This window comes from Cyprinus carpio, chromosome B12 (assembly GCF_018340385.1).
Source record: "Cyprinus carpio isolate SPL01 chromosome B12, ASM1834038v1, whole genome shotgun sequence".
Classification (NCBI taxonomy): Eukaryota; Metazoa; Chordata; class Actinopteri; order Cypriniformes; family Cyprinidae; genus Cyprinus; species Cyprinus carpio.
In genome coordinates, this window is record NC_056608.1 from 25,197,310 (window position 1) to 25,225,199 (window position 27,890).

The 27,890-nt window shown below is 35.0% G+C and overlaps 2 protein-coding genes and 1 pseudogene across 3 annotated transcripts; 1 reads left to right on the plus strand and 2 right to left on the minus strand.

Annotated features, from left to right (window-relative positions):
* Positions 1–887: 887 nt before the first annotated feature.
* LOC109092553 (acyl-CoA desaturase-like) lies at positions 888–6,099 on the minus strand. 2 transcript variants are annotated; one of them, XM_042734812.1, is made up of 6 exons: positions 5,844–6,099; positions 5,521–5,739; positions 4,710–4,840; positions 3,486–3,691; positions 2,775–3,007; positions 888–1,554 (listed from the first exon to the last, which is right to left on the minus strand). In XM_042734812.1, exons 2-6 carry the CDS (start codon positions 5,729–5,731, stop codon positions 1,355–1,357), a joined length of 981 nt encoding a protein of 326 aa, XP_042590746.1. In that variant the 5' UTR covers positions 5,732–5,739; positions 5,844–6,099; the 3' UTR covers positions 888–1,354. The 2 variants fall into 2 exon arrangements, with proteins under 2 accessions (XP_042590746.1, XP_042590747.1); XM_042734813.1 differs by having other exon boundaries at positions 2,775–3,004; positions 3,483–3,691.
* A 2,765-nt stretch (positions 6,100–8,864) lies between these two features.
* On the plus strand, positions 8,865–22,454 carry LOC109092982 (annotated as a pseudogene).
* A 1,504-nt stretch (positions 22,455–23,958) lies between these two features.
* On the minus strand, positions 23,959–25,981 carry LOC109078178 (DNA-damage-inducible transcript 4). The gene is made up of 3 exons (XM_019093485.2): positions 25,798–25,981; positions 24,939–25,137; positions 23,959–24,843 (listed from the first exon to the last, which is right to left on the minus strand). The coding sequence occupies exons 2-3, from the start codon at positions 25,117–25,119 to the stop codon at positions 24,356–24,358; spliced, it is 669 nt and encodes a 222-aa protein (XP_018949030.2). The 5' UTR covers positions 25,120–25,137; positions 25,798–25,981; the 3' UTR covers positions 23,959–24,355.
* Positions 25,982–27,890: the final 1,909 nt, after the last annotated feature.

Genomic DNA, 27,890 nt, shown 5'->3' on the forward strand with positions numbered 1-27,890 from the left:
GATTCAAGAGCTTTTAAAATTATTTCACAAAACAGAGACAGAGAACAGTATGAAATCAAGTGCAGAATTGTGTCAGAAAGTGTAGAAGCTTGTTGCTTCAGACTTTATTTCCAGTAAATGATCATGAAACAAGAGTCGATTGATTATTACAGGATTATTAAACGGGAACATCACGTTAGTTTTAAGAGCCGAAAGGCTTCTAACAAGCAGCATGAGAAATATCACAACCGCTTCTTGACACACAGACAAACATAAAAATTAAAAAAAAAAAAATAAGTCCATCTTTCCAATTATAAAATCATAAAATAACCAAAAAACAAAAATCCAAAAAGTTACAAAGACAAATAAACAAAATTAACGACAAGCAACTTGTCAAATTAAATTCAAAAACAGCACTGAAAAATCTCTGAAAATGCATTATGTTTGATTAAACATAAAGGTGAATTAAAGCAAAAACCAGCTTGCACCATTCAGATCGCATGCAACACGATGGCTTTGGCATCATAACATAACACACATTAACTATTAGATTTACTGTAAATCCACAGATACATCCGTCTGTATTATTCTGCGATAGAAAAGAGAGTTCTGTATTAATACAGCATGCTCACACTAACAGACGTATGAAAGAGCAGGACTCAGAAGAGAAGCATGGCGTTGCACAGTTAATTCTACAAAACCAAGCTGTACATCGTATAGTACGAAACACTCGAGAATCACCGCGACCTCAACCAATCACTCCAGCGACAGACTGCTTCTGGATTCTTCAGGCTCACAGTTATTCATTAGAAGTCAACGTTGCAAAGTGTGTTTACAGATTAGACGTTAAATTGTTCTCAATCTGCATTTCGTCTGTCGTATCTGTGCTGTGGTCAAATGCACAAAAATATAAATCACAAATCAATAATACAGATTCTAACTCTTCAAGCATTTCTCCAAATGAATAATCTGTGCAAGCATGGCAGCAAAACCAATTGGCAATATTCAATAATGAACCCCTCTGGTCTGTATCTGTGAGGTACAGCTACAGGATATTAACTAGATGTGCATCTCAGTTCATTTCTAGATTTGGTAAGGTTGGAAGGTTGTTGGGCACCGTGATTAGCTCCTGCATTGAGTCAGTGACAAGAGCTCAGACCGGACTCAAAAATATCTACAGCCGGAAAGAAAATCTGAATAAGCGCTACACAAACAGGCCGGATCCCCGTATTAAAGCTTCACAGGCTAGACTGGGGGGAAAAAAAACATTCGTCATCTGACACAAAGTTAGAGCGGAAGCTTCAACAGCGTCGCTGGAAGGACTGATTGTCCTTCTGTTGTCAGGTTGGCCGTGCGTTAGGACGGACGGCAGTCGTTAGCCGCTCCAGTGGCTGCCGTCTCCGGTGCGCTGAGCTCGAGCGAGCACCGCTTCTCTGGACACACGCTTGGGCTCTCGGGCCAGACCCAGGAAACACATCAAGTCAATGAAGCAGGTGGTGAGGTTGAGTTTGCAGCCGAACTCGCTGGTGGCGTAGTCGAAGGGAAACGTGTGGTGATAGTTATGAAAGCCTTCGCCTGAGAAATCAAACCAGGAGAGGATTCATCAATACACAATCTAAGAGAAGCCTAAAGGGCTTTTCCTATTATACTAAATAAATGATATTTAATAACATTTCTTGATATGTCATTATATGTGTCCCTGCAGCACAGAAGCAGTCAGAAGTAGCACAGCTATATTTGTAGCAATAGACAACAATACATTGTATCCATTTCTCTTTTATGCCAAAAATCATTAGGATATTAAGTAAAGATCATGTTCCATGAAGATATTTAGTAAATCTCCTACCGTAAATATATCAAAACTTAATGTTTGATTAGTAATATGCATTGCTAAGAACTTCATTTGAACAACTTTAAAGAAGATTTTCTCAATATTTAGATTTTTTTGCACCCTCAGATTCCAGATTTTCAAATAGTTGTATCTCAGACAGATATTGTCCTCCTAACAAACCACACATCAATGGAGAGATTATTTATTCAGCTTTCAGAATTGACCCTTATGACTGCTTTTGTGCTCCAGGGTCACATATATGTCTTGCATATAAAAAACATTTTTTATATGTAATAGAAATATAATTTCTAATATTTGGCAAAAATATAATTACGTATACATTTCTTATATTTCTACTGTATGTGTCTGTGAAATTAAATATATTTATATATTTCATTATTTTATTTTTTTTTAAATTACGCATTTATTTTGTACATGTTTCCATGACATTTTCCAAAATTATAACTGTTATAGTATATCATTCAGCTTATAATTGTTTTTATACATCAAAAATATAATTTAAATATAACAGAAATATTTGCCGAAAAATAATAATTTTCTTCCATGACATGATTGTATATCAGTATAATTATTTTTATACACCAAAAAATATATTCTAAATAAAATAGAAAAATAACTTAGAATACTTGCCAAAATAAATAATTATAATAAAGGTTTGTTTTCTTTTAAGTAAATTATATTTAATATTATAATTTTGAATATATATATATATATATATATATATATATATATATATATAATATATATATATATATATATATATATATATATAAAAATTAATATATTTTTTTTATATGTAAAATTATATATTTATATATAGCTTACACAAAATGATTGAAATTCTAAATTAATTTTCCATATGTGACTGGCTTCATCAGTGCTCAGTAAAGCACAATATAAATGTAATGAATATTCTTATACCTGTGATCTACATCAGACGTACCTATAGCGCTGAAGGTGACGAATCTGTTCTCCCGGGGGTTGATGCTGCTGTCGTAGGGCCGGTTCCCCCACATGTGCGCGGCGCTGTTGACCAGCCAGGTGGCATTGAGCACAAGCGCGTATCTGAGGACGGCAGGGACGAAATACGCCACCCACAGAGACTCGCCCCAAACGTACCACGGCACGAACGTCGGCACGAAGAAGCACATCAGCAGCACTGACGGCTTGTAGAATCTGAGACAGTCCAATCAAACTCAGTTAAAACAGTGTATTCTGGACAAAACCAGCAGTGTGACCGACACGTGTGTGTCCCTGCGGCTCAGAAGCAGTCAGAAGTAGCACAGGTATATTTGTAGCAATAGCCAACAATACATTGTATCCATTTCTCTTTTATGCCAAAAATCATTAGGATATTAAGTAAAGATATTTTGTAAATTTCCTACCTAAAACTTAATTTTTGATTAGTAATATGCATTGCTAAGAACTTCATTTGAACAACTTTAAAGATGATTTTCTCAATATTTAGATTTTTTTGCACCCTCAGATTCCAGATTTTCAAATAGTTGTATCTTGTATATCATAACAAACCATACATCAATGCAAAGCTTATTTATTCAGCTTTCAGATGATGCATAGATCTCAATTTCACAAAATTGCCCCTTCTGACTGGTTTTGTGCTCCAGGGTCACATACGAAGTGGTTTCAGACTTGCCTCCTCTGGAACATGACGACTTTATCAGCCTTCAGGTCGCTGAGCTCCAGCTTGCGTCCCTTCTCAATGACGTCCGGATGCTTGCGGACCAGCAGCCAGCCGACGTGAGAGAAGAAAAAGCCTCGCACAGCGTTGTGAGGGTCGGCGTCCGTCTCCGAGTATTTGTGGTGAACGCGGTGATCACGAGACCATTCGTAGATGTCATTCTACAGCAGGAGATGAAGAGGCGCCTCATTTCTACACTACTCATGAAAAAGATCGCAACTCTGCTTCGTGCTACAAATTACACACTACATCTTTAAAACTAAAATACATGGAAGCCCATTTCTGACACTAAATTAAAAAAAAGGTAATTGTGACTTTTCTTCTATTAAATCTGACTTCTTTTCTTGGAGATGAGATGAAAAGAGACTAATTATTTTCTCACAACTCTCACAATTCTGACTTTATTACTTGCAATTGGGAAGAAAGTCAGGATTGTGAGATGCAATTACCATTTTTTATTCAGTGGCTGAAACAGGCTTCCATAAAAGTCTTCCAACCTGAGGTTTAACTAATTTTTTTTTTTTTTGGTGAGGCAGTGAATAGACGGAAATGACGGAAATCAAATGCACAGATAATAAACTTTATAGAAAGGGATTAACCACTTTTTTACAGGTTCACTAGCAGTCACATGTTTAAACCAGGGTTATTCTAGTTAACTAAAACCATAAAATACATATATTACTGGATAAAAAAAAAAAAATAAAATGTTAACTGAAATAATAAAATAAAATAAAATAAAATAAAATAAAATAAAATAAAATAAAAAAAGATTAAATTAAATTAAATTAAATTAAATTATTTTAGGTAGTGCCAAGGAAACATTTCTAATTTTTGTTAAGTTTAAGTTATTAAATTAACTACAACAAAATAAATAAAAATTAAGAAATACTATATTTTTACAAAAAAAAAAACCTAATAAAAATGACAAAAATTGCAAAAATAAAAAACTGGTTTGAACACACATGACTTTCTGATCTAAAAGCTTCTGCCGAAATGCTTAGAATTGAGATGATTTTGTAGAAGAGGCTCAAATATAAGAGAGATTTAATTTGCATCATGTTCTAATCATTCCCAGACGTACACTTGTGTGATTTCAGAGTCTGCATCACTCTGCCTGTATTCTAACATGTGGAAACTATTCAGAATAAAGAGTGAGGTGAGCCTAAACTCGTTCGTTACCTGGAAGGCCATGGAGTTTCCTAAGGCGAGAAAGATCTGGAGAGGTAATGATGCTTTATATGACCTGTGACTCCAGAGTCGGTGAGCGCCGGCGGTGATGCCCAGAGCACTGAACAACAAACACCCAAAGACTGAAAGACAAAACATACGCCATCCATCACATACAGATGCAAATGACTTTAAAATGCACAACTTTGACTCACAAAACAAAACTTCCATTTTTAATGCACATCCATGAAGTCTCAATCACTCACAGCTCAATACACCTGGATTTCATGAGATTTTAAAATACATATTTTAATAATGAAATATTTTATTTGCATGCTCATTGGTTCTCTGACATTGTTTATGATCACATGACATGCAAATAAAATATTGTGTTTTGTTTTACTTCATTTTAAAATTGTCCGATTATTTTCTCCAATTTGAATTTTTAATGATTTAATTAATTATGTAGTTTGGAATCAGTAGCAGATTACAATTAGTTAGTAATCTACCCAGCTCTGCTAGCCAGTGAGATTTTTCAAATGAAATTCTTCTAATATATAATGAGCTCTTGCATGTCATTAGAACTAATTGTGTGTGTGTTAGAACAATTCAAAGAAGATTACATTTAAATTCAAACAACACAGAGCTATTGCACACATTTTAAAGTCAGTTCTGCTTTTTTGCTTCGTTTGGAAAAGTGCAGTGGGAACATTCTTCTAAACATCTCCTTTTGTGTTCCACCTTAGTATAGAGTATGCAAAGCAAACGATGATGAATGCTCGTTTTTTGCATTATTTACAGAGCGTTTATGCTTGAGACTTACACCAGATCCATGTGAGAGCCCTCGCGGATGGAAACAGGAAGAGTCCATACAGAGCTCCGAGGTGCAGCAAGCTCATCAGGATGACATTTCTCCACACGATGACGGTGGGAGGCTTGGGCCCTTCTTTCTCTTTATACGTGTGATCAAACACGTCCTCCACTGTCCCCGGTTCTGGATGCCAGATTGGAGATTTGATTTCCCTGTCTGGCATGATGACCGCTGCCAACACACACACACACACACACATCTGTTCTTATAACGCAGAAAACAAGAGCGGATGCAGAAGCAAGGCGAGAATACAGCGGGTCAGATCAAACACTCACCGATCTGATGCTTCGAGCGAATGTAGCGCACGCGGAATGAAAGACGCCGCTCCGGTGAAGCAGTGATGAACAAGCGCGTGACGTTCAACGCAAACAGCTGCCGGTGATGCGCCGCTCCGTCGCGAGTTGCAGAAACACTGCGCGGTGATTGGTCCGAGAGTTTGATGCCACCTTAAAGCGAGCGCTCCGATTGGCTGAGGCTCATCTGATGTTCTCGGTATTTCACACCAGCATCCCGGACCCAGCACAACCAAACCTCCCCGGGGCCGGTGCTTTTATACGGTACACCCGCTCAGCCCACCGGCGAGGAGTCCCCCTGCCGCAGCCAATCACCGCGAGCCCCTGCTGGAACTCTATTACACAACTGCACGCGCATCATTGTTTTCAAATATGATGTGTTCTTCATGGATTATCACTTTATATTGCCCCTTAAGTATGCTAAATATTGATATACTGATAACAGGACAGGAAACAGACTAATTACAGTGACCTATCAGCTGAACTACAGTTACCTCTAAGTCAGAAAATGCACTGTATAGCCAATAATGTTCTGCATTATCTATATTGTGTGTCCCTTACATAAAATGAGGGCATGTGAATCAGTTAATTAAAATAAGAAGTTCAATCATAGATGTTATCAAAACAAACTGAACTACATAATATTGCATTTCCATATAATTTGTAATAGGACTTTTTTAATTTGTAAAAAAAATAATAAAAATATTATTTAATTGCATGTAGTGAACTGATTTGTTCAGACTTTTCGGTTATAATGACATTGTCCCCTTAAAAATGTAGTTTTTGCCTAACTAAACAAAACAATTAGTTTGACTGAAGATTAACCCTTTAACTGTCACCCCCCATTTTTTAAAATAGGCATTAAAGTGCACTATCCAAACTTAAATTGTTGTATTTTATGAACACTTTGGAATATAGACCTAAGGTTGGTCTCTTTTTAAAGAAGAAAATTAGCAGATTGTGGCAAAAGTCAAAAAATTAAAGTATCAAAAAGTTATAGAAGTTTAAATGTACTGTAAATAAAATGCGCTGTATTAATTTTATTTTATTTTATTTATTATAAATATTTTACATAACAGGTTTTACTCTAAATTTGGTATAAAATTAAAGCCTTGTGTCTAAATAAGTTATGTTCCAAATTTGAAGTTGATATGAAAAAAAGGATGAATCTTGGGCTTCTAAGCTTTCAAATGATATATAATTTATGATGATTACTAAAAGATTTTATAGAGAAAAAGGACAAAAAAAAGCGTGCCACAGGTGGGAAGGTGACAGCTAAGGGGTTAAATGCTTTAAATTATGTAAATCTTCTCAAAGAGTGCACTCTTAAAAATAAAGGTGCTTGACAGTGATGCCACAGAAGAACCCTTTGGTCTAAATGATTCAGTAAAGAACCTCTAACATCTGTTTCACAAACGCTTCTTTGGTAAGAAAGAGATGCTTCTTTGACTGAATGCTTCTTTGTGGAGCCAAAAATGGTTCTTCTGTGGCATCGCTGTTCTCTTTTTGAAATCATCAGCCATGTTTGATCAACATCTCTGAACGTGTGTGGGAGTTAAAAGTTACTGTCAAAACTTTAGTTAACTTTCCACACACGTGTCAGACTTGTGATAAACTGATATGAAGGAGATAGTGGTGACTGCACAAGATCCGATCCAGATACTGACACTGACCCGGCTTGATCTTGAGTTATATCATTCAAACCTTTGCTCTCGTTTTGACATCACACACCCTGGAAACACACTCATGCACACTGCTTATTAAAAACTGTGTTTGCTGCTGAATGTGTTTTTTTATTTTAATTAAGCAAAGATACATTAAATTGATCAAAAGTGACAGTAAATAAAAAAAAAAAAAAATGCAGTTTTTTTGAACTTTCTATTCATCTGTGAAGCCTGAAGAATAAAATGTATCACTGTTTACACAGAAATATTAATGTTTTCAACACTGATAATAATCAGAAATGTTTCTTGAATCATTATTATAATTTCTGAAGATCATGTGACACTGAAGACTGGAGTAATGATGCTGAAAATACAGCTGTGCATCACATAAATAAATTACACTTTAACACATATCCACATAGAAAACAGCTGTTTGTATTGTAAAAAATATTTAACAATTTTTAAAGCATTTTTGATCAAATGCATGCAGCCTTGCTGAGCAGAACAGCCTTTTAATAGCATCTAAAAATCGTAATTATTCCAAACTTCATGCCATGTTTATAACTAAACGTTTTAATATATGCAATCTGTGTTCTGCTGTAATAAAGTGTTCCAGAGTGCTGCTGAAATAAAAGAGAAAGCAGTTATGATAGTGCCTAGGGTTTAAGACCGGAAGTTAAAGAGTTAAAAGTGTTTGGTAATCGCACGCACGTCATTTATTTAGAGGCGTCTTCGCATCCAGTCCATGCACTAGTTGAACTATAGCGCCACCTACTGTGCGATTCTTGAAAAACAGAGCTGATCAACAGCCGGATACACGTCATTTTGGAACAAACATTTAAAACATAGTAAAAAATGTTAATTAACACTCTAAACCGTCTAAATGAAGCACAAACTTTTCGTTTTCATATTGTATTACTGTTAAGGTAAGGTAGGTGCATTCTAGACCTAATACTTCTGCAATATCTTTACATGGCATTAACAGTAACCTCGGTTTGCTGTCAGTATTCAGGTGTAAAAATAATCCTGACCGCTGCTGGAACACGGGCGGACCGCAGAGTCACGTGGCATCTGTCACATTTCTCAGCGTTGATCGGGATGAGCCAATCACAGCCGTGTGTGATTACCTCAATTCTTATAGCGATTGGTTGAGTAGGTTTAAATGGGCAAGTTTAAATAATAATCTTAAATAATTATACTTTTAACCGCATGAATACCAGTAACACAATGAATAGTGTTATAAATGTACATACATTTTAAAAAAAATACAAGTATGAAAAACTTTCGAGGATTTAGGATGGTGATGACCGTTAAACGCGTCACGTGGGCCAACGAGCGCCACCTGCAGGAAACCGTTATTATTATGATTATTAGCCGACAGCATTAGCGGCTCCATGGTGCGCTCTTCGTGTGTTTATTAAATCATCTGGCGTTTCTGAGTAGCTCAGTGATGGAGGTGAACCGGGACGAAGCGGAGCGATGCGTCGAGATCGCGCTCGGAGCGCTGGAGGACGCGCAGCCGGAGAAAGCGCGCAGGTTTCTGGAGAAAGCGCAGCGGCTTTTCCCGACGCGCAGAGCCCAGGGTGAGCGCACCGAGCCCGGGCTAATCCAGGCCTGATCGCTTAGGCTACAGCCGCGGTACCTGATCGTGTCTGTTGCTCAGTGAAGTGTATATTCATATATTCAGCTTTGTGTTGTATCCCTGCGCGATGTGTTCTAATGGAGATCTCTAGATATCGCGCTGCTTAAACCTGCTGTGTTCTCTTATAAACACAGAGGTGTGTGTGTGTGTTAGAGCTCTGATGATGATGTAACTATTGCATATATATATATATATATATATATATATATATATATATATATATACACACACACACACCACACACACACACACACACACACACACCACAGACAACACACACACACAGACAGGTCAGACTGAGATGTCACTTTAATCCGGCTGTGTCTCAAACCCCAGTGAGCTGCCTCAGTAGACAGCATATTAGTGCATGACGTTCACGTGCGGAAACCATGGTGTCCCTAAATGTTGTTTAGGTCCGCGTCTCACCCACTCAGTAGTGCTGGATGTGTGTGTTCGACTAGATGATGAGACACAGCCGATATCTTCCAATCCTGATGCTGGAGTGGAGTAACAAAAAATGAGAATGTGCTGAAAATGTGTCCATCTGAGATGAGGGTGAGTTTGTTTCTTCATCAGGTTTGTAGAAATGTAGCACTGCATCAGTGTCTCAGCAATGGATGCTCTGCAGTGAATGGGTGCCGTGAGAATGAGAGTCCAAACAGCTGATAAAAACATCACAATAATCCACAAGTAATCCACAGCACTCCAGTCCATCAGTGAACATCTGGAGAAGACAAAAGCTGAAACACATCCAGCATTAAGATGCTTTTAACTAAAATACATAGAGTTCATAATCCATAATAACACTTCCTCCAGTGAAAAAGTGCATCTCCTGTTGTCTCTCACATCAAAATCCAGACACATATTTGTTTAGAGCTGTTTAAACAGTGCTTGATTTGTGCAGATTTCTCTCCTGATACACACCAGAACACTTTTTCACTGGAGGAAGTGTTATTATGGATTATGAACTCTATGTATTTGAGTTATAAACATCTCAAAGCTGGATTTGTTTAATCTTTTGTCTTCTCCAGATGTTAACTGATGGACTGGAGTGCTGTGGATTACTTGTGGATTATTGTGATGTTTTTATCAGCTGTTTGGACTCTCATTCTGACGGCACCCATTCACTGCAGAGTGCTACATACACTGATGCAGTGCTACATTTCTACAAACCTGATGAAGAGACAAACTCATCCTGATCTCGGATGAACACATTTTCAGCAGATTCTCATTTGTGGGTGAGCTGTGTCTTTAAGTCGGCTGCTGGTTTGTGTCCAGAAGTGTTGGGAGCTGTGCTGAACTCCTGGTTGTTTCTCAGAGCTGCTGGCGTCTCTGGAGCAGAACGGCGAGGCGTGGTCTGAGAGAGCCGCTGATGGCTCAGCCGCTGGTCAGCGCAGGTCAGGGGTCAGCAGTAAGGACTCCAGTAAACCCTACACACCTGAGCAGGCCGAGGCGGTCAGGAGGTGCGTACCGTGTCTTCACATCAGCCCCGTCTCACAGCTGCTGTCTGAGAGCAGAACGTTTACATTCCTGCAGCCAGACGGTTCTTAAAGGAGCCACAACCTTCATTTATAGTCTATAAAGCTAGTCGAGGTTTCCTGAACCAAAAGCAGGAATTTAGTTTTTCATGCTAATTAAAAACCATCAACAGATGTGTTTTATTATTATTATTATTATTATTATTATTATTATTATTATTATTATTATTATTATTATTATTTATATAATTCTATTATAGTTTTTCAAGTGTTTTGAATTGGCTTTTATATTTTTCTGTTCTTTTTTTTTTTAAGTTAAGTTTAGTAAATGTGCTTATATATATATATATTTCTATTTAGTGTCAATTTAGTTTTATTTCAGAATAAGTTTCAGTAAATGTTTTGCATTATATTATTTTTTTTTCTATTGCGCTTTACAGTTTTCTTTTCAAATTTAGTTTGAGTAATTTTAGTACTCTCTTAATATAAAAATAACTTAAATATATTATTTTATACATAAATAAATAAATAAATATATATATATATATATAAATATATATATATATATATATATATAATATATATATATATATATAATATATAAAATATATTATAATAATTATAATATAATAATATATATATATATATATATATATATATATATATATATATATAATCTATATATATATATAATTTATATAAGTTATTTTAGTATTATTTATGTGCTGTTATAGTGTTTATTAGGTTTTATTTTCATATTTTCAGATTTAGAGTTTTTAGTAATTTAGTATTTTTTTAATCTATTTATGTTTCTATTTAGCGCCTCAGTTTTAGTTAATTTAGTACTTCGTCATAAACATATTAATTTCATAAGATCCAAATCAGTTTACTCTTTTTTATTTTTGCTATTAACTTAACTAATCAGTAGTTTTAGTTATTTTAGTACTTAAGTTTGGTTTTCATCTAATACGTTTATTTTATTTCAGCTTTTGTATGGTTTTTATTTTAATCCTCTTACTTCTCAGCCGATCCAGATCCAGTTCTTTAAGATGATTGTGCTGTTTTTGTTTTGGCAGAATAAAGCAGTGCAAGAACTATTATGAGATTCTTGGCGTGCAGAAAGATGCCTCTGAAGACGAGCTCAAGAAGGCTTACAGGAAACTGGCGTTGAGGTTTCACCCGGATAAGAATCACGCTCCGGGAGCCACCGAGGCGTTTAAAGGTACAGCAGGCCGTCGTACGCTAGTGCAGTCTGTGCACAGGAACCGTGTTTGCTCTTTAGTAGAAGATGTAATGAAGAAGTGCGTATCTGCTGAGTGACTGTGGTTCTGTGCTGCAGCTATAGGACACGCGTATGCAGTTCTGTCTAACGTGGAGAAGAGACGGCAGTACGATCAGTTCGGAGAGGAGCGCAGCGGCTCGGGCCGATCCAGCCAGAGCGACGACACACACTTCGAGGCTGATATTTCACCTGAAGATCTCTTCAACATGTTCTTCGGAGGAGGATTCCCTTCCAGTGAGTCTGAAGGGGGATGAAACTGTGAGCGCTGGATTGAGAACATGTACTGGCCCTAAAACTGTGTTTTGCATTTAAAAGTTCCTCCTAAAATCAAAAGATGAATAAAGAAATGCTTTTTTTTTTTTTTTTTTTTTTTTTTTTAAGAAATAATTATTATTATTTTTTTTCTTTTTGCATTGTGACATTTTCATAAAAAGAAAGATTTTATTACTATGGAAGCTTGTTTCTGCCAAGGAATAAAAAAAATTAATTTTTTTTATTTTTTTTTCATGCAATTCTGTGTTTAGATTTCATAATTTTGAGGAAGAAAGTCAGAAAAGTTATTTTTTTATTGCTGTCAAACAATTATGTTTATATAAATACACACATGCATATATATATTTTAGAAAAATGTTTTTTATAGAATAAATATATATTTATGTGTAATGTAAATTATATGAATATAAATATATACATGTAAATATTTTTAAATATATACTGTACATGTGTATGTATTTATATATACATTATAAATATACACAGTACACACTTTTTTTGTATTGATTAATCGTTATTTTTTATTCTGTGGTGGTCACAAGCTTCCATACATTACTGCAATACACTTGAATACGTGTTTTTGTTTTCTGTGAAACACATTTTTATTCATTTTCTCTTAGCAAATATATTATTGCATATTTTTATATTCAATTTTGGGGTGAAATATGACCTGGACACGTACTTAAAGGTTTGACTTAAAGAGTCAAAGAACAATTTAGGATTATTGGCAAACTTTTAACTAAAATGAATGAGCATTATTGACTCATAAAAGCCAGTTTTTGTGGTTGTTGTGGAGTCGTCTGTGTCTCATCACTGACATCACACACACAATCTCTGAGACGTGACTGTGTTTCTTTCAGGTAATGTTCACATGTACAGTAACGGACGGATGCGCTTTAATCAGAATCACGGCGAGAGAGGAGAGCAGCGAGGGGTGAGGAACATCTTCACACACAAGCTCTGGTCACTGGGAGAGTTTTATAGTGTGTAACTGTTAAGATGTGTGTCGGTGGATGGAGAAATGCTTTTTCTCATGTTTTCGTCGTTTAAGCCTCTTAGCTTTTGTTGCCGGTCGCTTCTACAGTCCTGTCTACAGTTTTCATATTACATAAGTATTAGGAAATAGTTCTTAACACATACTCATTATACACACAATTTATAATATTATTATTATTATTACATGCAAATATAAATATAATACTTGCAATATTATTATTATAAATTTTTGTGTTTTTGTAAATTGTTCTTAATATTAAAATTTAATTATAAATAATATATATATATATATATATATATACACATATATACATATACATATACACATACACATATATATATATATATATACACATATACATATATATATATATATATATATATATATATAATTAAATAAATTAATAGGATTGTAAAATATTCTTATATATAATATATATATATATATATATATATATATATATATATATATATATATATATATATATATATAAATATATATATATATAAAGCAATATATAAACAAATTTTAATTATTGGAACTATGTAAAATATAGCATTTATAAAATTCTATTAAAAATAAATATAATATTAAAATGACTTTTTTATGTTTTTGTAAATGTTTTTTAATATTAAAATTATAAAAGTATATTTTAAATATATAAAAAAGTAAAATTATAAAATCTATATAATAAAATAATTTAAAAAAATTAATTTTATATATATAAAATTAAATACATAAAACAATTTTAATTAATGAAACTATATCAAATGTAGCGTTTATAAAATTCTATTAATTAAAAATAAATATAATACTTGTCTTGCAATATTAAAATGGCTTTTTTGTTTTTTGAAAATGGTTTTTAATATTGAAATTATGAAATTATATTTTAAATATATAAAAAAGTAAAATTATAAAATCTATATAATAAAATAAAAAAATAATAATTGTGTATATATATAATATTAAATACATAATAAAACAATTTTAATTAATGAAACTGTATAAAATATAGCATTTGTAAAATTCTATTAATTAAACTAATTTTCATTTACAAAATTCACTTGAAGTACCATTGTAAAGTTGCAACAGTGTAACATGCTGTAGCTGTATTCTCTGAATGAAACAGTAGAGGGCGGCACTGAGACGGTTATGAGTGGATCAGACTGTGCTGGAGAGTTATGATGACTGATTAATATGATTGTGTGTGTGTGTGTGTGTGTGTGTTCAGGGCGGTCTTGCTCTTCTCATGCAGTTGATGCCCATCCTCATCCTCGTCATCATATCAGCGCTCAGTCAGATGATGGTGACCAACCCTCCCTACAGCCTCAGCTTCAGACTGTGAGTCTCTCTCTCTCTGTTTATCACTGTCTCTCTCTCTCTCTTTTTATCTACTTTCACACTTTAAACAGCACAGTTGCTCTTCCAGTAGTCACATTTGCACCTTCAGATATCTTAAGCACACAAACGCTCTCGTTATCAGAATCAATATATTACATAAAGTTCTACAGCAGGAACACTGAGTATTTTAACTTCATTATCTACACACGAACAAGGCATCACTTTATTTATATCGCACATTTTAAACACAATGTTAATACAAAGTTTACATGAATATATATATTTATTTAAACACGATTAAGTGATGAATGAAAAAACTTTAATTAAAATTATAAAACTAGTCACTTCGTGCTAATTAAGTCCATTTATATTGTTTTATATATGTATGTGTATATAATATATATATATATATATATGAAATCTAAAACTAATAAATTAAATTATTTGAAGAAATGCATTTTTTATATACGTATTAAATAAATAAGTATATATTTTTAGAATATATTCTGTGGGGTCCAACTGAAAGTTGTGAGAGAAAAAAAAAAAAAAAAAAAAAAATATATATCATATATAATATATCTATAATATATACACTACCGGTCAAAAGTTTGGATCAGTAAGACTTGTAATGCTTTTTAAAGAAGTCTCTTCTGCTCATCAAGGCTGCATTTATTTGATCAAAAAAAACAAACAAACAAAAAAACAGTAATCTTGCAAAATATTATAACAATATAAAACAATGCTTTCTATTTAAATATCCTTTAAAATATAATTTATTTCTGTGATGCAAAGCTGAATTTTCATCATCATGACTCCAGTATAAAGTGTCACATGATCTTCAGAAATCATTCTAATATGCTGATTTATTATTAGAATTATCAACTGTTGGCAACAGCCAAATATTTTTTGGAACCTGTGATACTTTTTTTCAGGATTCTTTGATGAATAAAACGTTAAAAAGAAGAGCATTTATTTAAAATAGAAATCTTTTCTAACAATATACACTACAGTTTCAAATTAGTTTGGGGGTCAGTCAGTTTTTATTCTTTCTTTTTTTGAAAGAAATTAAAACTTTTATTCAGCAAGGATGTGTTAAATTAAGAAGTGATAGCAAAGATTATATTGTTAGAAAAGATTTATATTTTTGAAATGGCTCTATGCTGTTTCTTTTAACTTTTTATTCATCAAAGAATCCTGAAAAAAAGTAATTCACAGGTTCCAAAAAAATATTGGCTGTTGCCAACAGTTGCTAATTCTAATAATAAATCATCATCAGAATGATTTCGGAAGGATCATGTGACACTTTATAATGGAGTAATGATGCTGAAAATTCAGCTTTGGCATCACAGAAATAAAATTATATTTTAAAGGATATATTTACAATAGAAAGCATTATTTTCTCCCGATATTTAAATAACTGATTTTCATTTAGCAGCAGGGGATTACAGTTTTATTTTGTATAACTGAACAAAAAAAATAAACAATAAACATCATAAAAAAACATCACAAAAAAAAATTACAACAAACACTTAAACCAAACTTTTAAACATAAAAAAATCCAACATATACACAAACATAAAACACATAAAATTATGAATTTTTCAGGTTGCAGACTAATCTTTGGCCACAAATGAGTGACACATGACTCTTGATTTTGATTTACATGTTCCAAAGGCCATCTGGTGCTTGAAGGAAACCTGAGCGTTTGTCACATGATCAGTGTCTCTTATGTCACAGGAACTAACATCTGACAAGTGACCTAGAAATCATTTAATGTCAGAGCTTTTATTTATCATGCTTGTGAGTGCACATCACAGTGTTTGCACCTTTGTATCATTATTAGTTTCCTAAAGTAAGCGAGCGTCAGTGTTTTGTATCGGTCTGCTTTATTGATCGCTGATGGTCCATGCCGGGTCACCGTGAGCCGCCGATCAATAGCCGTGACGAACCGCTTCGGACCGGTCCACTTCTGGACCCTGGTCACGCTCTGTCTTGTGATTCCAGAGAACGGTTTCGGGCCAGTTTTGCAACAGTGTTTTTTTTTTTTTTTTAATGAAAGTTTTCATTTAGCTGAAAACTGAATTTAATAATCAGTTAACCAAATTTATTTTAAAATTAAAACTTAAAATAAAAAATGAGTTGTGTATATATACAGTCATATATATTGTGCCTGTATAACATTTTAAATTATGTATTTGTTTTTGAAATATAAACATTTAAACTTTAAACACATTAATGTAAAATAATCAATTATTAAACAAAAAATGCACCTACCAAAATTATCCTCTCTTGAATTATTTTTCTAAAGTGTAATATTTGAACTCTGATTTATTTTATGTAGTATTTTAATGTGAATGAAACACTGTAGCTGTTCGGCAGATGTGTTCTGTCAATCACGTGAGATCTCGTCTGATTGGTCGAGAGAGATCGGAGAGATGCATACTCAGTGTGAACTCTTAACCTTTGACCCTGACTGATCTTCACTCAGAGGAATCATCTAGAAGTCTGAGTGGACAGTCGCTCGTCTTCACACTCCATGTGCGTGAAACCTGTGACCTCTGACCTTCAGTGCTCTCTTTATACACTCACACTTATAGTTAACTAAAACTAAAAGTGTGTATGTGTGCGTGTGTGTGTGTGTGTGTATATATGTGTGCGTATGTGTGTGTGTATGTATATATGTGTGCGTATGTGTGTGTGTATGTATATATGTGTGTGTGTGTGCATGCACAAAACTTAAAAAATTTTAATTAAAAAATAAAGAATTATTTATTTGAGCTAGTTGCAAGGCAACATTTTTACTGAATTACCAAAAAATTCTAAAAAATTAAATAAAACAAAAAAAAACATGCTTATTTAAAAAAAAAAAAACAATAATAATAATAATAATGATAATAATAATAAAAATCGTAAACTTACACAACAAAATTACAAAAACAAAAAATGAATCCAAAATATTAACAAAAGCTAATATCAATGGTACTAATATATTGAGTATATTAGGGTTGGGAATCGTTAGAAATTTTCCGGTTCCGGTTCAAAGTTGATGTTTTTTACACTATCAATAACATTTTGCTTTTCAAGCAGGAATAAGGTTGGCCAAATAGTCCCTTGAGGGCTGAGACACATGTTCATTTCCCTAAATTAAGACTGAAATTATAAACTGGTATACTTATAATAACATGTATACACACCCTCCATAAAGCCCCTATTTTACAATATAATGCAGTCCCAGGAGAAGATGCTGTGATGCAGTTGAGTGGTTCCACATTTCATCTTAAACATTTTAAATTATGATGAAAATAAATATTTTCTAATCACTTTGTATTTTTGTTTTTATTCACTCTTGAAATGAGCTGTACACTAAATAATCTAACCCTCACACTTACATAACAATAGCAGTCTATTTATTTAGTGCTCCAAGTTAAAGTCAGTATGTATATTAATGACAATATGGGACAAATATGATGTAATTTAGTGGAGGCGGGTGCTGCCGGTACATGTACAGTCAGACAAAACAACATGCACAGTTATCAGAGTGCAGTACAGTCGTGAGAAACCTGTTCGTTAGTTAAAGACACGATGTGACGAGTCTGTGGAGTGTGCATCATTGGAATCAATGTGCTCAGTAATTAAAGAGACAGGGCGGTGTGTCTGTTATTTGGTATGTGACATCCTTTACGGGAAACGCTGAATCATCAGAACACCGGCGCAAGACTGCTCACAGCGCTCGGTCACGTGTCGCACCAGAACCGTTTTCGGAACCGAAACTGAGAAATTGCTCACGGTTCTGATTCTTTTCAAAGAACAGAAACCGTTTCGAAGCATGTGCCGGTTCTCGGTTCCCAACCAAACATAAAGAAAATGAACACACAATTCAATCAAAGCTCAGCATGTGCTTGATTTCTCTCTCTGTGTGTTACTTTCTTATCATGTCCTTCTGAAAATATCTGAGTTCACGTGTGTGTCTCAGGTCAGCGGGTCACACACACAAGCGCGTGACGGAGAATCTGGGCGTGACGTATTACGTGAACGAGCGTTTCTCTCAGGACACTACTACAGCGCGCGAGTCTGAAAACGAGTGGCGGAGAGCAGCGTGGAGGACGACTACGTCTCCAACCTCAGGAACACACTCACTCAGACAGACACACACACACAAACAACAGAGTACGACTCACACACACACACACACACACACACACACACACACTCAACAAAAACTAAAAAAAAAAAACACACACGCACGCACTCACTTGTCGACATGCACGCACTCACTCAATCACACTCACACACACGCACGCACTCACTCACACATGCACGCACTCACTCAATCACACTCACACACACTCACACTCACTCACTCACACACACACACACTCACTCACTCACTCTCACACACGCATATACACACACACAAAACAGATCAAAGCAACACAAACTGAAATCATGATGAGTTCAAGTTCACTTCATGCCTCATGACCGGAGTTTCACTCTAATATAAACATATTTTTTTGTGGGTAGGTAAGATTTTTTTAAATCATTTTTTAATTAGTTTTTTAAGAGTCTCTCCTGCTCACCAAGGCTGCATTTATTGGTCATAAATACAGTAAAAATTGTGAAATATTATTACAATTTAAAACTTTCTGTGTGAATATCTGTTAAAGTGTAATTTATTTCTGTGATGCGCAGCTGTATTTTCAGCATCATTACTCCAGTCTTCAGTGTTCACATGATCTTCAGAAATCATTCTAATATGATGATTTGCTGCTCAAGAAACATTTCTGAAAAATAACAACATCTAACACAAATATAAATCACAATAAACATTATGAAACTGTGATACATTTTATTTTTCAGGATTCACAGATGAACAGAAAGTTTACAAGAACAGCATTTATTTGAAATAGAAACCTTTTGCAACATTATAAATATCTTTACTGTCATTTTTGAGCAATATACATGCATCCTTGATGGACAAAAGTATTAATTTCTTAAAAAAAAAAAACAACAACACAAAAAAGAAATATCTTAACCCCAAACTTTCTGAAGAGAAACAAACATTCTGTAAATCATAAGTGAATCACACAGGTTTGGAGTGTGAGGAAATGATGACAGATCTGTTGTTTTTGGGTGGACTGTCTCTTTAAGAGCTCGTAGTAATTGTGTAATCATAACTGAGCGAGTTCAGCCGGATGAATCCAGACGAATCAGCTGAGTGTGCGGCGCTTCTCTCGTCATGACTCACGTCTGAATGCTTCTCTGTCTCTGAACTGAAGCCGGATCGGTTTGCTGAGAGCCAGTCAGAACTGGATAAACATTCTCACTTCCTTTAACATCATTCGTCTCGCGTTCGATGAATCAGCTCGAGTTCTGGAGACATTCGAGAGAAGTTCAAACCCATTTCACTGATGACTCACTCATATTTATTCCCAGCCTGAGCAAACAGCGTTTCATCATCTGATTTTCGACGTATCCTTTTCAATTCTGTCATGATTTGCAAATTTATGCACATTTGGAATCTGAGGGAGCAAAAAAATCTGAATATTGAGAAAATCATCTTTAAAGTTGTTCAAATGAAGTTCTTAGCAATGCATATTACTAATCAAAAATTAAGTTTTGATATATTTACGGTAGGAAAATTTACTAAATATCTTCATGGAACATGATCTGTTACTTAATATTCCTAATGATTTTTGGCATAAAAAGAGAAAAATGTATAATTGTGACCCATACAATGTATTGTTGTCTATTGCTACAAATATACCTGTGCTGCTGATGACTGCTTCTGTGCTCCGGGGTCACGTGTGTGTGTGTGTGTGTGTGTGTGTGTTTCAGAGGAGGGTCTACTGTACCGTGCGCGGTATTTCGGGGACAGTGATCTGTACCAGCGGGCTCAGCAGGATGGGAACCCCGAGCTGCTCGATGTCGTCGTCTGAGGTTCAGGCGTCTTTACACGGATAGATGAAGCTTCAGTGCACTACCTGGTGAGCGCCACATCCGTCCACACCTTGACCTCTGACCTCTGAGTCCTGCTCCCCTCACACTCACACATCTGGAAGATGCTTTAATCCAAACCACTTTGTTTTCAGTTCACGCTTTCCCTGGAAATCAAACCCAGAGCAGCAGCATGCAGAAGATAATCAGTTCAGTCTCAGTATAGTGTTCAGAGTCGAGCTGGACGTCCTGTAGAGTAGAAAGCCCTTTTAGATCATTATAAAAAGAGGTTTGTTTATCTGAGCAAAACTACACAACAAAAAAAACAATAATATTATCTTTGAGCAGAGCGGTGAGAAAAAGTAGGAGCAATAGTAAAAAAACCATGTATAAATACTAAAAAATAAATTTAATAATCTTCTAAGGTTAAAAATAAACTTAAAAAGACTTCCATCAACAATAAACGTAATAAATAAGTATGAATAAATGTAAAAACAATAAATATTTATCAAGGTTTAGTAATAAACTGAAAAAGAAAGTTATATATATATATATATATATATATATATATATATCCTATATTTTGGTTTTTTTTTTATATATCATATATATATATATGAAGATAAAAATTTTAGTTATATATCTTTATATTTTATCATTTTTTTGTTTAAATAGAAAATATTTTTTAAAAACATAACGTGGGTGTGATGTTGTTGTGTATTGTGGTGTGTATATGAGGTAATTGTATTATTATAGATAGAAAATAGCTAATATTATTAAAGTATATATGTGTATATATGTGTGTATATATATTATATACATACTACATTATCCACTTATTCAGCATCTTATAACAATGTAATAAAAATTATATATAGTAATAATAAATGGTATATATAACTATATATCTATATATATAATATAATCAATATATATATATATATATATATATATGGAGGGATGCTAATTATTCATATGCATACATATAAAAAGTACTGGTCGGTTTGGTTCAATTCTTTGTGAATCCTGTATGGAGGGAATAAATGGGAAAAAATCTTCCCAATCACTGCTGGAAAGTCAGAGAGTGTTTGTGATCCAGTTTTTATCGTTTCTGAACATCTGCTTGGTGTTTTTTGTATTGTGGAATGTGGCCTCTTCATCACAAATAATGAATTAAACAATAGGTTTTACACATTTCTTCAAATAAATGTTATTAATTTATCAATATTTATTTTCTGCACAGGTTCCAAAAACAATCTCTCCAGTCTGGAATATGAAGAACGCCATACGGATTGTAAATACATTTGTTTGAAAAACAGGGCTGAGCGTTGCAGCAACTACTGAACCTGACTAGAAAGACTTTCTGAGGGCTGTGTGTGTGTGTGTGTGTGTGTGTGTGTGTGTGTGTGTACATGCATGCATGCTATGGAACATGTACGTGAGCAGATGTGTGTGTGTGTGTGTGTGTGTGTGTGTGTGTGTGTGTGTGTGTGTGTGAAACCGGAGCTGGTGTTTTGGACTCTGTGGATGAAGGACGTTCCTCACAGTCTGAATGTTCTGGCCCTGGATTAAAGTTCATGGTATCGTTTCATTTTCAGCTCTGGCAGGAATCAACGATCTGGTTCTGCATTATGAAACAGACTGGAGGTCCGACGACAATATCTGCATACATTTATTTGAGTTTGTTTAGATCGAGATCATGTCTTTTTAATGGTTTATATTTGTATGTTTGAGATTTATCTATGCAGGGATCTTACTGATTAAATTATTGCGTATGCGTCTGACTTTATCTGTCCTGCGTGTTAGGAGTAACTACGGCTGCTGTACACAGGTCATATTTATTGAAGGATTGAATAGGAATATTTATTTAATATGAAGTTTTATTTTCTACATGACTTTAGTGGAACTATTTCATCGCTGACAGAGACTGCACTGCAATTATTTCACTCTGAGTACAAATAAAGATTGTATGTGCCACTGTCCGCCGCGTGTGTGTGTGTTTGCGTGAGTGTTTTAGACGCAGGACGTCAGCTAATGCCACACTGAGCTCAATCATGTGTTTCAGCATGTTCATAGTCACCCGTCTGGAAAAAAGGAAAACCACTGTGTGGAATGTTGACTAAAGCAGCTGAGAGAAAGACATGCGCTTCACTTAAAGCAATAGTTGACCTAAAAATGAACTATAATGACTGTAATAGTTACTGAACTATTCTGAACGCCATCCAAGGATGAGTTTGTTTCTTCATCAGGTTTGTAGAAATGTAGCACTGCATCAGTGTCTCATCAATGGATGCTCTGCAGTGAATGGGTGCCGTCAGAATGAGAGTCCAAACAGCTGATAAAAACATCACAATAATCCACAAGTAATCCACACACCTCTCCAGTCCATCAGTTAACATCTGGAGAAGACAAAAGATGAAACACATCCAGCATTAAGATGTTTTTAACTCAAATACATAGAGTTTATAATCCATAATAACACTTCCTCCAGTGAAAAAGTGTTCTGGTCTGAATCAGGAGAGAAATCTGCACAGATCAAGCAGCGTTTAAACAGCTCTGAACAAATATGTGTCTGGATTTTGATGTGAGAGATGACAGGAGATGCACTTTTTCACTGAAGGAAGTGTTATTATGGAGTGTATTTGAGTTAAAAACATCTTAATGATAGATTTGTTTCATCTTTTGTCTTCTCCAGATGTTAACTGATGGACTGGAGTGCTGTGGATTACTTGTGGATTATTGTGATGTTTTTATCAGCTGTTTGGACTCTCATTCTGACGGCACCCATTCACTGCAGAGCATCCATTGCTGAGGATGGAATCAAAATGAATTATATTTGTAGATTCCTTGTTGCATCTGAAGTTGGTTGATTATCATGTGTTTTAATGCATTTTACTGTCTAAAGGTGTAACAATGAATAGATATTGTATAATAACTGGTTTCAGTCATTCATGAGAATATACTATGCATCATAAGCTGCATTAAAAAAATAAATGCATTAACTTTATAATGCAGTATGCCTTAAAACAGCATATTTCTTTAAAATAGTATTTGGATAGTACATAAATATATTTATCAAAACTAAAGTACTTTGTCTAAATTAAAATCACATTAATTAAGCCATTGCTCATTGAAGCACGTTTATTAAAAAATTGGCATATCTACGTATGGCGCTGCAATTAAAATACTATGAAGTAAATACAGTAATAAAACTTCTCTTCCTGATTCCCAGAGAATGCATAAATCGATAATGTTTTGGCATTAATGCAAATCATATTGCTTTAGATAAAGAAAAATATATGTTTAATATCTAAAAGTACAAATTACAGCCATTGGCCTAATGCATCAAAAAAAAAAAAAAAAAAAAAAAAAAAAAAAAAAAAAGACTGGTGGTTTCTTTAAAAAGATAATTTATTTTCTGCATTTCTTTCAAGTACAAAAAAACAGAACCCATTGCATTTGAATATCAAATAAATAAGATGCATGGAATATGCATGATTGTTTAATAAAAAAAAAAAAAAAAAAAACTCTTCCATTTGATCTAAGAGAACAATAACTGCATCCATATACATCTTTGAACAATCCGGCACTTGAATAACGGAAAAACATCAAGTTTGTTACATGGAAAATAGCTGCCACGTTTGGTTTCCATGAACCTGAGGTAAACATTTCAACAGCAGCCAGAAAACTTCTGCTTCACTAGAACGTCAGCAAAAGTGCAACATAAACCAACCAAACTTTATTACAAAGTCTTTTATACACCCTACATCTGCAGTACAAATGAGAGTTGGTAATACACCGCTTTAAACGGTCACAATCAGGCCTCTAGCGAGACCAAACGGCTTCATCTTAAAACCTAGTAAAAGTTCGTGACATGTCAGTCTCAGCATTCTTCAATCAAAAGCTCTTCAGAGCTGTACAGTTTTCTCTTAATAACTCTGAATCCAGTGCTCAGTTTAAGTGCACGTCTAACAACCGGAGACGAAGGCGATCTGCCGGCGAAAAGCCCCTGGATTTTTGGCCAAAAGCCCTGGGAGTCGAGCCTCAGCACGAGTGTGAGCTGGAAGGTGGGCACCAGGTACGGGTCGACTGAGATTTGTCCCACGGCTTCGCAGCTGCCATCCTGCTCCACGCAGAGGTCAACGAGGGCACCGCGAAGGCCGCAGGGCTCGCTGACCGACAGATGCACCAGCTCCTGGCCGATGTGCTCCAGGAGCGTCTCGGGAATCAGCAGCTTGGAACAGTGCAAGACGCCGTCTTTGGCGTCGGTCAGGTTAAGTGCGATGAGCTGCACCACTTCTTTACACAAGGCCTCTTCGGTCGGGTCAAAAAATAAGTCTGATTCGGAAAGATCAGCGATGGATATGGAACCTGCGGGAGACAGATGCATGCATGCATTAGACTTGCGGGAGAACTCAAGTTGGAAATCGTATGCATGGAAGCTTGTGCAGGAAGTGCGCGTTTACCTGCATCTGATGCGTCGTCTGTGCTGCTGTGATGGTCAGAATCAGAGTCCAGGCTTTGGCTGCTGTGTAGTTTCTGCATCAGTTTGCTCCAGGACAAGCGTTTGGACGGAGCATCAGATGTTGGTGTGGATGGGAGACTCGAGTCTTCAGATGAAAGGCTGGAAATCAGCTGCTCCTGCATTGTTGTGTCTTAGAATGACTGTAAGAGAGGAGATTTGGTTTTATTATTCATGCACGAGACACAAACGCAGCTGGTGCATTGCAAAAAAATTAAAAATGGGTTAAATAACAGTAGGATGCATTTACAAGCAAAATGATTTATAAGTTATAAAGTCTTGCATTCTGAAAAATGTATTAAGTTTGTTTTTGTATTTGAAAATTACTTCATGCATTAAATAAGAAATGAATATGCCAATAGGATAAGAAAAAAACCCTTCCCCTTGAATTAAGTTTATTTTTCTGGCCCCGTTAACAGGTTTCTGTTGTTTTAATAAGCATATTCACTAAATATTGAGATTTAGTCTGAAAACAATATGTAAAAAGTCACTTGCTTCTCATCTAAAAATGCTTTGATGATTGTTACTGGGAAACTAAGCAACACTAAGCAAGAAAATCATCTCTGCAGTCAACAAAGAACTACGCACTTATTTTAACAAAAAAGAAAAAAAAAATGCATGCATTAAACAGTTATTTTACTGATTTTGCAGTGCTGGTGTTATGAATAATGCAGCAAATAAAGATGATCAGAAATGCAGCATACTTTTGTCTTGCATTGTACTCCAAGGTTTGAATGAACAACAATGGAGACAATAAAAACAGCGCTGTTTAAACGCTTTAAATCCTCAAATGAGACACTTACCGATATTCAGTACTGTAGATCCTCAGGTGTGATGAATTGTCGGTAGTTTCCCGCAGATGAAGCAGTCCGTAACAAAGACCAGCGACCAACAAAGCCGTGTGAGAAGCGGAGTAAGTGCAGCAGCTGTAAGTATCCGCAGTGAGTTCTGCAAACACTGACGCAACCCTTTCCGCGCCTGCTTATATAGCCGCTGGCGCTGGCCACGCCCCCTGCGAGTTTCCAGCCAATCGGTGTCTATGTCACGTCTTTCGCGTCCCAAGTTCGCCTGGTAACACGCAGCTCAACGAGAGCGTGCTTTGTCTGCGGTGGAGGAGGTGCGTTTCTCACATCACCTTTTGTCTTTAACTCAGGACATGCAGTGGCAAATCTCACGTCTGCGCATTTGTTTGTGGTTTGATTGGACGATTAAGTGATTTGCATCACGAATCGAAACAGAATTGTGAAATAGTGACTCTGTAGATGCGTTTTCATTGAGTACGTGCATGAAGAGCCACACAATGACTGATGATTTCAGCTAAATAAACACACTGCGAGATCCATGCAGTCAAATGCTTCCTTATCCAATAATTCATGCCTGCTGGATTTAATATATGTTGTTGGCATGAGATACTTTCGGAAAGCTGATATCTGCTTAATTGTACACAACTTTTGCTGTTCTTCTTCTATTGTTATCATGCAACTTTTATGACCTCCTATTTGTAGGCTACTTTTAAAAATGAATGTGTCACATTGCCAAACTAACTATTTAAAATGCTGTGACTGATTAGTTAGACTGAAAAACAAAATGTTGCCATCTAAATTAACTAGCATTATTCAAAGACCTAAACACAGTTTTATGGGTTAAATAAATAGATAGAAATAGTTAACAGTCACAGGTTAACACTTTTTATAGTTTATAAGACCTACAATGTAGAATTCTCCTTATATTTTAATCTACAGTATTGTTTTAAAAAGTCTTAATTACACGCTTGAACACTCCAGCAAAGTAAAAACACCAAAAGTTAACTTTAAAAGGGTCTGAATTTTCACATTTGTACTTCTGATGGTCAAAAACTTTACAAAATGGTGAGTAGTTACAATAAAAAACAAAATGTTAACCCGAAACCTCTAAAAACAACTAGTTTTATAATTTAATGTCTCAGAATCGACCTATGTATTTTGTACCAAGAAAACAGATTTATATGGGTTAAATATAACAGTAATGCTTTTTTTTATATAGTGTGAAAGACTTAAAATACACTTTCCTTAGTATTTTTTAACCCAAAATAATAATTTAAAAAGTCTAAGGACACACAACCCAGTTTTCACAATTTAACCATTTAAAAGAACTAAAAGTGGTCTGAATTTGTTGGGAGTTTTGACACGAAATCCCTGAAACTAACACACTTTGGTACATTAGATAGCTCCAACAAACTTAAAAACTAGCGTTTACTGGAAAGAGTTCATAATGAAGCAAGATGTAATTTGATTAAGACTTTGTCTTTGAGCTAAAGTGGCTGTATTTGGCCGGTAAAGTGTGAATTGCTGCAGTCGGGGGAGGTTCATGAAGGGTTAAATGTTTCCTAGTTTAGATTGAAGGCCTGTTGCTGGTCAGCAGAGACCGTCCCACACAGACAGGCACATTCCTGTCCTCTGTTTGCTAGCCAAGGGTGTGTTTTCCTTCAAATCCTGCTGCAGCTTTTGCATATAATGCATTTGAATCGGTTCAGCCACATGAATACACAAACATTAATGGGCCTCAGAATGACTGTCAGAAGAGGTTTTCTGTGTACAATCAGTGGTAGACTATAGCACACGTTTATGTGGTGCTTTTAGAAAGGCCTGCTGTTTCTTCACACCTCAGCAGAACTGGGCTTGAGGACAACTGAAGATCTGACCTCTGCCAAATGTGCCTTAAAGACGCTTAGTGCATGAAAAAACACCTCAGTCCTGAGGAAGGATGCAATTTTAGCATGTATTATCACAGCAGATTTTCTGAGCATTACATTACAGCCACCCAGTAAATACATGATTTATTTACCTTTATTTCTTATTTACAACAACTCACAATTCTTACTTTACGTCTCATGATTCTGACTTCATTTCATTGTGCA

Coding starts and splice junctions, on each gene's coding strand:
- LOC109092553 (XM_042734812.1), bottom strand. CDS start 5,731: ATGCCAGACAGGGAAATCAAATCTCCAATCTGGCATCCAGAACCGGGG. Junction 3,692..4,709: donor GAAACTCCATGGCCTTCCAG/GTAACGAACGAG, acceptor CTCCTGCTGTAG/AATGACATCTACGAATGGTC. Junction 3,008..3,485: donor GTCGTCATGTTCCAGAGGAG/GCAAGTCTGAAA, acceptor GGACTGTCTCAG/ATTCTACAAGCCGTCAGTGC.
- LOC109078178 (XM_019093485.2), bottom strand. CDS start 25,119: ATGCAGGAGCAGCTGATTTCCAGCCTTTCATCTGAAGACTCGAGTCTC. Junction 24,844..24,938: donor AGACGACGCATCAGATGCAG/GTAAACGCGCAC, acceptor TGTCTCCCGCAG/GTTCCATATCCATCGCTGAT.